Source organism: Wasmannia auropunctata, unplaced genomic scaffold (genome assembly GCF_000956235.1).
Source record: "Wasmannia auropunctata unplaced genomic scaffold, wasmannia.A_1.0 LD336037.1, whole genome shotgun sequence".
NCBI lineage: Eukaryota > Metazoa > Arthropoda > Insecta > Hymenoptera > Formicidae > Wasmannia > Wasmannia auropunctata.
The window spans coordinates 161,795-173,393 of NW_012026853.1; the positions used below are offsets into that span (position 1 = coordinate 161,795).

An 11,599-nucleotide genomic window follows, 5' to 3' on the forward strand; every position below is an offset into this window, starting at 1 on the left:
AATGGACCTAGCAAGACTACTTAGTTTCTTGAATTTAACACCGCCCATACGGTTTATGTAAGAAATCGCTGTCGTATTATCAATCCTTAATAGAATATTGCAATTTCTGAGATCCCTAGCAAAACATTTTAGTCCGAAAAAAGCTGATAGTAATTCTAGGTAATTGATATGGTGTAATTTGTCTGAATTATCCCATTGACCATGAGCTCTACCTGTGTCGCACGACACGCCCCAACCTGTACGAGAGGCGTCTGAAAAAATATTCAACTTGTACACGCGATTCGCGACACTCGCGACTCTATATAACACATTCCGTGCCCACCATAAAAGGTCGTCCTGTAATTCTGTATTTAAACATATAATAGCCTTGTAGTTACCACTGGCTTTTAAAAGGCCTAAGTATTTTATTCTTTCTAACTTTTTAATATGCGCCCAACCATATTGAATGGCCGGGCAGCAAGCCACTAAAGAACCTATTAGTTGTGCCAACTCTTCGATTTTACACTTCTTTAACTTCCTGAACTTTTCGACTCGCTCGTGGATTCTTTCCCTCTTCTCCCTTGGTAATTCTAGTGTCATTTCTCGTGAATTTAAAACGAACCCCAAAAAATTACAAACCTGTGTCGGGACTTTGCAACTCTTCCCATCATTAATGATAAATCCTAGATTTTCTAATAATTTTTCTGATGCCTTAATATTGTCTAAACAATCTGCCTCCGAATTTCCGAGGAGAAGCATATCATCAAGGTAAATAACTGATAGATAGCCTAGTTCTCGTAACCAACTTACCACCGGTTTCATGATTTTTGTAAAAACATAAGGAGCTGTACTAAGGCCAAAAGGTAGGCAGTTAATTTCATAAAGTATGCCCTCAAATGAAAATCTTAAGTATTTCCTGTGATTGAGCTCAATGGGAACTAAATAATAAGCGTCCTTGAGATCTAGCTTACCCATGAATTAGCAGTTACGACTAAGCAACTTGCATGCTATCTTATAATCTTCTAATTTAAAATGCTCTGTTTTAATGAACTTATTTAATTTCTTTAGATTAAGGATTAACCTCTTTGACCCGTCTGGTTTAGGGATTAAAAAAATTCCGGATAAGAATTGATCCTCACAAGCTTGGCATTGACTAACAGCTCCTTTTGAAATTAAGTTCTCAATTTGTTCCCTAATTTCTGCCCGTTCTTTCAAAGACCAAGAAGGTTCATTCGAAATTTTTATCTGAAAAACCGGTTTCGAAAAGGGGATTGTATATCCCGCTAACCAACTCAAAACCCTGGAATCGGACGTTATATTTTTCCATCGCTCTAAAAATAATCTCAATCTACCCGCAAGGGTATTTACCTCTGTTAAAACTAAGTCTTTTTCTGTGGGGTTTTCTCCGTCTGCTGCGATTGGAAGCTGTTGCGATTGCTCGCATTCTGGATGGACCAATTCTTCCTGCCAAACTGGTTCTGGTAGGGTTTGTTTCGGTACCCGCCTGATGTCATGGTCCTGAAGGGCTGGCGTCGAGGCGGGGCCTTGAAGTTTTTTGTCCTCGCAGTGACTTTAGGCTTCGTTTTCAGATCCTTGCCAGATTTTTCAATCGTCTTGGCTGCTCTAATCCGATCTCCCAGTTTTGTGCCAAACAGCCATTCGTCAGACACTGAAGATTCTAGCGTTTCTTTTTGCGAACTACTAATAGCAGTTAGAACTAGACTTCTACGAGTCAACGACTCATCTCTCTGTACGTCGGCCATTAAGCGCGCAGCCTCGCTAAGTTTCTTTATTAAGGCAACTTGGGAAGTTGATATTTTGTGATCTCCGTTATCATCTTTTGCTATGAATTATATCTGCAATAGCACTACACATCAAAGCGAGACAAGCAGTTATTTTCTTTTGCTTTTCTATAATGCGCTTATCACGCTTTAACGCCGCTTCATTTAAAGTGGCCTTAAGCTCTTCATTGAGCTCAGGAGGATCGATTAGAATGCAATTTCTTGGAGGTGCATAATCCTTAACGGTTTTTTTTCTCTTTTCTCCTTTGGCAGCCCTTTCTTTAAAATATCTTCCAAGCGGACCGCGACACTTCTTGGAATGGCTGGTGCCAGTACCCTTTCTGCCGCCACTCGGTTTCCAATGGCCTCCAGAAGTTCCACTTCCAAATCTTCTATAAGCGCCTCATCACTAGATTTAACTGTATCCACGCTCTGGACGCTTGAGGGTATATCCTCATTTGCTTTTGCAACTTGTTCCTCCGTAGCCATTTCTGCTTGGTCTGTCACCGTATGACTCGTCTGAGTTGATGGCCCAGAATTCGACGAAGGCATCGGTGGCCCCATCTCAGACGCGACTTCCTTTGCTATAGGCTCGAAGTTCCCTTCCGGGGTAGGTTGCCCATGCAGACTCAAAAAAATATATATATAAATATCTCCTTTAAAGGGAGATTAATTCGTTCGAACGATTAAATCGTTCTCGTCTGAGACAAAGCTCGCCAGCAGGTTAGAGCCTGCGGCTCGTCTATAGGTTAGAGCCCAAGACGTGACGATCGTGTCCGCCGTTACTGATCGGCTATGATAGTCATCTAAGCCCAGCAACGAACCCGATGAGTCATTCGACGGGTTCCGAGCCTGACAATCTGACTCTGTATCGCTAACGCGTGCCTGGTCTTTTTTGCTAAAGCTCTTTTCATTTGCGTCATGGTTCCCTAATAACCACAGCAGACATCAGGAAAAAAAAAAAATTTTCCGTCGTTGTATACATACCCGTACACGCCAACATACACACACATACACGCGCATGGTGCATCGGCCGGGAAACGAACCCGGACCGCCCGCATGGCAGGCGAGCATTCTACCACTGAACTACCGATGCATACATACACATATACCATATATATATATATGCACACATATACAGTTATACCATATACATACACACCGTATACACTCCTTCGAATGCCCATGCAGACTCAAAAAGATATATATATATATATATATATATAAATATCTCCTTTAAAAGGAGATTAATTCGTTCGAACGATTAAATCGTTCTCGTCTGAGACAAAGCTCGCCAGCAGGTTAGAGCCTGTGGCTCGTCTATAGGTTAGAGCCCAAGACGTGACGATCGTGTCCGCCGTTACGCATAAATTGCGTCATTGTCTCTTGTCTGAGACAATGCTCGCCAACAGGTTAGAGCCTGTGGCCCGTCTCTAGGTTAGCGCCTAAGACGTGACGGTCACGTGTCTGCATTCACGCATAGATTGCGTTACTTCTTTCTCTACTAAGAGAAATACGGCGTGCATACATATGCCTACTTTTTCCTATAAGGAACCTAGCAATATTTCCCCGATTATTTAAAACCTGCTATACTTACTCGAAACTTTCTTCCGATCCCGGTGTTTATTATATTTCCGGAATTCTTTCAATAATCTCTTCATTTTTTTCTCCATTCTATTCTCTTTTTCCTCAGAATTTTCGTCTCTGCGTTTTCTTTTTCCCACTTTTCTCACTGTTTCACTGTGGACGATGTGACTACCTCGGCACAAGAAAAAGGAATGACAATAGGTGAAGGACAGGCATGGATGGGGGGCATTTTGACTTTGAAACTTGTGGCGCCCCGGCATAGAGTTGAGGACTACTACGTTGTTATCTTGAGGAAGAGGCGCGTAATACAATATGCGCATAAATTGTATATTAATATATACATGTGTGTCAAAATACATAGCATATAAAATTAAAACGGAATTCTATACAAAAATCTGACCTGTATTATATAAGTCGTTTTAAGTGGACTTTAAAAATTAATAATAAACAGTATTTGCAATAAATAATATGTACTAGAAAATGTAAAGACAAATTATAAAATATTTAAATTTAGTGTTTTAAGTATTTTAAAACAGAAAAAATAAACGACTCTCTTTAAAATAATTAATAAGAAAAAATAGGTTGTCAAAAAAAAGAAAACTAATTTAATGATTAACACTAATTTCATTTTCATTAATCTTTATTTCAAATAACAGACGCATAAATTTAGAATTTCGATCAAAAATAAAATCTTTTTATTCAAGTAGGCACGTTTCAGGTGATAACATTTTTCTATCAAAGTTCTCCAATTTCGAACAAAAACAAATAACCGTTATAAAAATAATAAAAACGGAAAGATTGTAATTTGAAGCAATCTGTTTTTCTCGCCACTTGAAAATGTTTATTTTCAAGATGAATAATTGGAGCGTTTCGTACGGCTATCACATCGGAATTTTGATGGAGCGGTTTATTATCCGCGTTATAAGCAATCGCGGGCTCTGGAAGCAAAGTATTTTTTTTTGTAACGACAAATCATTTCGATGTCGTCCACATGGCGCGGGGGCGGAGGCCGCGCTGGCCGACCGGTGCCTTCCTAATATGGCTACGTGCTCACGCGGCAAGTTTTGCATACAAATTGGTGCGGAAGTTGGAGCAAGGTTGGTAAGGCTAGTTTACGGTGACGAGTGCTCATCCAACTCCCGCGGAAAAGATGTCGGCCCGGCCGTGACAGCGTGCAAAAGCGGCGAGAGAACTTTGAAGAATTTTAATTGAAATTACTTAATTAACGCCGGACCCCCGCGGCAAGATGACCCGCGTATGCGTACGCGTGTGCGCGCGCGCAAATTCAGACGCGTACGCAGCCGTTCGTTGATGTGACCGCGGTTTACAAAGCCGACACAGGACAACGTGACACGCAGCGTATTCCCGCGGAACTTCTGTAACCTTAACTTTTAACTATACCTCGGTTTCCTAAATCCTATTATTTTATTTCATTTCCACGGTTATCTCCGTTGTATCGTTTGCAAAAACTTTCACGTTTAACACTCGTTCTAGTTCGCACCACTTCCACGTTACTTTACATACCTTATACGAGTTCGGAAACTTATAGAGAGACGGGAGGAAACAAGAACTCCGCGGACTTTTGGTCTCGGCCGACCTCGTTTCGTGCCTGAACTTCCCCATCGGCTGACCCCAAACGCCGAATGGAAACGAACGCGAATATGAAGCGACGCGTATTGAACGAGCGGAGCGACGGCGGGGCATTATTGGAGAACCTTCGCCGGCCTTGAAAACTCATCCCCGCGGAACTCGGCACGTCCCGGACAGGATTACAGGAAGGGACGGCAAGTTTCCGGTCTTCCCCGAACAATTGACACGTCGTGGTAATACGTGTTCCCACCGGGTACCGGGTGTACATACCGACTTCGGTCGTGGTCCCCACCTTCCTGTAGGAGGACGGTGGGGGAGGACGCGACACATCCCGTGCACGAGCTGCGGAACTGTCGTGCCAAGTCCTGACTTTGTCGCGCGCTATCTGGCCTGCCGAGTGTCTGTCTACATTGCTCCCGGCAGCTTCGGGCTGTTGCACCCAACAGCGACTAGTTCGCTACCGGGGGATGGAGTGAACTTGTGTGACAATGCTCGCACACCTTCCGCCGTGCGTCGGTGCCCTATTTTCCAGTCAGTCGCATGTGAAAAATAAATCTCAGTCACGGTTTCCTAACTCCGCGACTTCCGGCCAGATTATAATTAGATGCTGCAAAAGTTTCGTATACTTCCTTTTAAAGAAAATTACGATACTAAAAACAAAAAATCGTATTAATCGTAATGAGAAAAATTGTGTTTAAATAATGAACACGAGACTGAAAATTAGAGAAATTCTCAGTAAATTGAGCTTCTGAGATAGAAACAGATCGAAAAATTGCCCCTCAGCTATAATAGAATTTTCCTTAATGGAGTATTAATTTAGAATCAAGTTGTCAGAACTTTCGAAACCAATGTTGACGTATATTGCGACAGTAACTCCGATACTTGCTGAAACACCATCTATCAAAAACGTCATCTGTAGGATTCGTGCACGGATCCTTTTTTCGCGTCGCGACGCGTAAAAAACGCGCAGAAAAAAAACTCAATATATTTCCAAAGACACTCGCGTCGCCGATAACAAGCGGCATCGGCTCCATCGCTCCACTTGATCGATCGCACCGCATTTCTACACCTCCATCCGCCCATACACAACCCGCTCGAGAACTTACTTAATTGCGTACAGCAGCTCCATACGAGACAATGGTTATATAGGACTTCCGATTGGCCGAGATTGTTGTTGCGGTAATCGTGCTTATTACAGAGCTTTGAATAAAGCATGGTATTTACTTCCGGTGGTACGCTTACTGAAAGCGGCTAGCATCTAGTATCACGAAACAATATTGGTTGACGATGAATTGTGAGGTACTAATCATCGGTTTGAACCTGCACCATTGTACCAACCTTGACAATTTAATCATCGACTGATTTGCAAAGAATCGTACAGTTTACTTTACACCGCAGTATAAGAATGACTGATCCTTCATCTCAATTGTGCGCAAACTTTTTATGCTCTCGACTTTCTTCGGCATCAAAATTCTAGATAGACGTCTACATGTTCGAACAGCTTAAAGCTATTCACACGATGTTATCGAAACGACGCAATTCCGCAGTTTGAACTACCCCCTGCGGAATTCGCGAATAACGGTTGTCAGAAGGATGTGTCACCTATGTGTAACCGGACACCGTCGTTGTGAGAACCCGCACGTATGAGCGCGGCGCTTTTACTTTCGGCCAAACTATGCCTGATGGCTACCGGGAAAACTCTTAAGCCCTGCGTAACTGCGTGGCCCTGGCCGCGGCCGGCCGCCTAGCCCCATCGGCGTGAACGATTCATCAATGTGATGGATAGCGCCTAGAGATCCAACGTTTACCAGGATAAATGCGGCCGCCGACTATATTCGGCCCACGCCTGAATACCATTATTTACCTTGGGAAGTTCGCCGGCCTAAGCTAACGCTGTTGGATAGCTATCCGTTGGAAAGTCACGTATACCTTGGACTCAGTCAGTAGGTTACTGCATGCGCGATACGTTGTACAGATTTCCGCCTTTTTACGTTCTTTTTTCCACGGTACACGGGTCGTCGAACGGAAGCGCGCTTGAAAGTAGGACAACCGATATCTCGGGGATCGAAAAGTTAAAAAAAACATCTAAAATGCTTCTCTAGTGAAGAAAGAAGAAAAAAAAAGCATAACTCACGAATTTATTTATTAAATCATAATAAAAAAAATAGAGTTAAATCTGTAATTTTTACTTGAGAATTTTATGTAATCTATTTTAAGAAAATTTTCCAGCATGTTAGCGCGCGCAATCCTTGGCACATTTATTTATATAGAAATTGCCAATTCCGTCCTTGGCATTCCTGGCGAAAAGAAGTGATAAATGATAGTCAAACGTGTTAACTATGCATGCTACGGTTCGTGACTGCCCAAACGATCGGACTGACCTTCGTCCGAATGCAGTTCCGGCGAGCGATATTCGGCCGTTCCGCTGCGATCTGTCGATAAGAATAAACTGTCGTGAACGTAACACGACAGGCACCGGCTAAATATTGATCTTCGTATTTATTTTAGGCTCGCCTAAGTCGACGGCCACACGATCGATTTTACGAAGTACAAAAACTTTACAAAGATATTTGACGTATGCAGTCTAAATTTAGAACAGAGGTATAGTATAATATTTTCATATCGGAGCAACAGTCAACGAGAAATTTCATTGCGAATATTAATGAACATTTGAAGTAAAAATACCGAGCAGCTTGAAACAATTATATCAATAAATATTAATAAATAATAAATGAAATTAAATACAAAGGTTGAAAAAATGAGCTGAGTATTGACAGAGAAGATATGCTCTGTTGGAATTCCAACGCTGCAGCTTTGAAACGCCCAAAGGTGCACCATGCCATGCATTTATTCATGAAATATTCGGGCCCTAATACAAGTATACTTCGCATTCATGTGACAAATTTTACTATCATTAAAGCAGTTCCAGACAATGCATTCCAAACAAGTCCGGCAAAACGTGTAAAACAGATATGCAAAACATACAGGCGCGATAATGGAATAATAATATGTGATAATGACATGTTTAATTGATTTTATGACACAAATGCAATGTATATCCGTTAGAATATTTCACCACATTGTTATTAATTTATATTACATAATGCATATAACGATCTCCCTCTCTCTCTCCTTTTTTTCTTCCTTCCAATCATTACAAAATGTATTATATCTCTCGACAACAAACATCCGGCTGATTAACATTCTCATCAATAGAGTGTTTCCAACTATTCGCGTTTTTCGGCAAGTGTAAAAAATACCAGAAAGAAAGTTTGTTTGCGAATATCACCGAAGTAATAATTCGTCGCGAATCGGCGACGCATAGCAATTTCGTTTAGCACATCGTCGGGGGAGGGATTCGTATCGTCGACGATGAAGAAGAAAAAACGGAAACGAAAAGAGGGACTTTGAGCGGAGAATTGCAGCGGTTCGCTTGCGTGCGTAAAAGTGACAGCGGCGTATTTGCAAGCCGTTGGCGATTTAAATAATTAATCGAATTAAAGCTCCGAGCTCCGGTTCGGTGCCGGTTGCAGACCGTGCCGCGCGCGCATGGATCTTTCCCTTTCCTCTCTGTCCCCTTCGGACGCGCTTGAAAACTTGATAATTTAATTTCGCGCGGCAAAGGAAGTTAATCCCGCCGTGACGACGGGGGTGACATGGCGCGACGGCATGAAAAGGGGAACGGCGGGCGAAAGGGAACGAAAGAGTTGAGAGCGTATTCGCCACTTCCGGCGCGACCGGCCAGTCCGGAAGGGATTCTTTCTAATTTCTGTTTGCCTTGCACGGCCATTGTAGTTACTAAGAGTTATGTTTAATTCGACTCATGCGAAGTATCAATCCGATAAGAAGCAAGAAAAGAAGAAATAAAATGATGAAATAAAAAATGAAAGAGAAATCATCTATATAACACATCCACATTCTTATCTCAACATTCTTAAAAATTCTTTAAAAAGATATCTATCTATCGAGAGAGAGGATTCCATACTATTCTGTCTTATTTGAAAACATTCTTACTAAATATAATATATTTAATTTTCATAATTTTCACATTAAAGTATAAAAAATTTTCAATATAATTTACTGATAAAAATATGAAAATATCTGATGGTGTAAAATAAATATTTTTGTTTATACTTTCTACTTTTTCAATAATTATCTAAATATTTAAAATTAATTTCTCTGATTAAATAACACTGATTAATAATTTAGATGAGTACGTAGTTCTAAAAATAACATGCATGGAATTATATTTGGCTAAAGTATTGATTGACACAGTTGATATTTAGTGTAGCCACGAATAAATCAGTATGTCTGCACGACTATGTAAAGACGGAGAGAAAAACGTAAAGGAGATGGGAGTGTAATGCAGAAAACGGAAGTGTAAACCGAAAGGAAGAGCCAACTGCGCCTGCGTATTGCGTCTCCTGTAAACTGTCCTGGTAATAATACTTGCAAAGTGGGAACGGAAATGCAGCCGTGAATCGGGATTAGGCATTAAGATCATTATAGTCCGATTCCAACCCCCATCGTTTCTGTGATCCTTGGATTAAGTTCGCGACGTACCGAGTGAAGAGAAGCTTAAGTCGGAGATCCGCAGAGACTTTCATGAATCAATGAACGTAACGTATAATAAATCCACCATGATATATATATAATAATAGATCCATATTCTAAGCAGATTAAGAGAATAAGCAGCTCTGAGAAATGTGCACGTTTAATTATTCTCTTAATCATAACGAAAGACTAGCTTTCAAACGTCCTGTCTAGAAGGCGGGTTTTAAGGACGTCGCAGAAGAGTAAGCAAGAAACAGAAAAATCTCCAAGTTAAAACTTTTATCACTCATTTCCACAGCACTCTGCAAATTCTGTAACCTTTTTACATTCCGACAAAAAAAAATTTGCAACCGCTCTGCTTTGTGATTTATTCATTTCGTTCCAGATTTCGCCAAATTGATACATATTTTAATAGACTGAATTAAGTTCGTTCTAAATTTCATACTCGTTCTAAATAATTCAAGTGTTAATTATTCGTTATATACAGAAAAATGGACTTTCAACCAGGAGACAGCAAAACGCCGCACACACGGTCAATCGTCCGGCTTTGTTCGGAGCCGGATCGATGGTCTTAATCGCTGCGGATCCGCGACGCCATCTTAACAACGACGAATAATCCCAGCGCGGCGATGTCGCGTCAGAATCATTACGCCGCGGCCGGACGGATCCGGCACGTTTTCATTCTGGAGAGGACAGCAGAGTCCTCGAGCATCGATGATCATCGATAATGCAATGAGGAAGGAAGCAGGCAGCTGTCACTCGCACGCGTCCCTCGTGCAACATCGAGCCGGCGGTTTCAACCCCATTGAGGCGTACGGAAAGTAATTAACCCCGTGTTCGCTGGCCCTCCCACTTCCCGTCATCCGCTCGCCCCGGCGAGGCCGAAGCATGGAATTTCTTCTCGCGGACCGTCTAATTGACTGCGCGTCTGTGCCGTCATTCGTCGAAACCGACGGCTCTTCCATGCGGCGTCATCGAGTCGGAGTGGATCATTCCGATCAACACTTGGATTTCAATTTCCGTAATGAAGGTGTGTGCTCGTGCGTATTATCCTTGTTGCTTTGATATTATCGAATCCGCTTTCGGCACGACATACACCGTCGTATTCGGAGGCCGGGGCTCGGCTCGTAATCGCTTCGTTATACTGTGGAATTAGCCGTCCGCGGGATTCAATAACCGTGCGCTGCAGCATTCAATAATTTGCGCCGTTATAGTTCGACGAATAATCGAGAAAAATGAAACAAGACAGATTTCTATAAATATTGTTAAGATTAACATATATTTAGAATCTCGACATATATATATTTCAGGAGATTTGTTTGTGGATCATGCAGTTACAAAAATGTTTATTTTGCATGCGTTTTTCAAAGAGAAACTCAATCGTATATATTTCGGAAGATTTGTTTGAGGATCATGCAGTTACAAAAATGTTTATATTTTGCATGCGTTTTCCAAAAAGAAACTTAATCTATTTGCCAGACATTTTGATCCTCACAGAGCGTCATAAACTGTCGATAGTCTTCCAATTTATGATCCTTTTCCGAATACACGTATTATTTAAAACCCGGTTTGATCAGATACCGAAAATATCCAATCCGCAAAATATCGATTGTCAAACATATTAAGACTTGAATGTCTATCTATTCGAGAAACAAATAACTGCAGCAGTCTGCGTAAAAACGAAAAAAAAAACTCCCGAGATCCATCTCGATAAAGACCGAAGCGAGGTCGAAGAGCAGAGAGGAAGCACGGGGCAAAATAATGGTAATCAAACCGACTGCCGGTGTCGTCCAGAATTTTGTTCCATGCAACGCTCGTTAGGAGAAACAGGAAGAATGGAGAAGAAAAAGAGAGACGGGGGAAAAAAAAACTGCGCGCAACCGGGCGAACGTGGGCATGAACAAAACGGGGGCACGTGGATCCGATAACCACCCAATACAGAGGACTTGCAAATCCGAAATGGACGAATACGGACGCATGGAGGGCGCGCGCTCGCGCGCGTCCTCGTCCTCCGGGTTAAACCTCGTTTCCGATTGTTCCCGGCTGTATGTCCGGCGAAAACGCGGTGCACAAAAGTCACGTTTTCCCGATCCGCGTTGGACCGCATT

The 11,599-nt window shown here is 41.9% G+C and overlaps 1 protein-coding gene and 1 non-coding gene across 2 annotated transcripts; both read right to left on the reverse strand.

The window, feature by feature from the left end:
• Positions 1-1,338: 1,338 nt before the first annotated feature.
• Positions 1,339-2,324, reverse strand: LOC105452174. The gene is made up of 2 exons (XM_011693067.1): positions 2,072-2,324; positions 1,339-1,822 (listed from the first exon to the last, which is right to left on the reverse strand). Exons 1-2 carry the CDS (start codon positions 2,322-2,324, stop codon positions 1,359-1,361), a joined length of 717 nt encoding a protein of 238 aa, XP_011691369.1. The 3' UTR covers positions 1,339-1,358.
• Positions 2,325-2,785: 461 nt separating this feature from the next.
• Trnag-gcc lies at positions 2,786-2,856 on the reverse strand. The gene has a single exon. It is a non-coding gene; the product is annotated as a tRNA-Gly (tRNA).
• Positions 2,857-11,599: the final 8,743 nt, after the last annotated feature.

Bases quoted from the DNA above. Each gene is read 5' to 3' on its own strand.
- LOC105452174 (XM_011693067.1), bottom strand. From the start codon at position 2,324: ATGGGGCCACCGATGCCTTCGTCGAATTCTGGGCCATCAACTCAGACG. The intron at 1,823-2,071 runs GTGTCGCGGTCC...TATAATTCATAG, and splicing joins GGCACCAGCCATTCCAAGAA to CAAAAGATGATAACGGAGAT.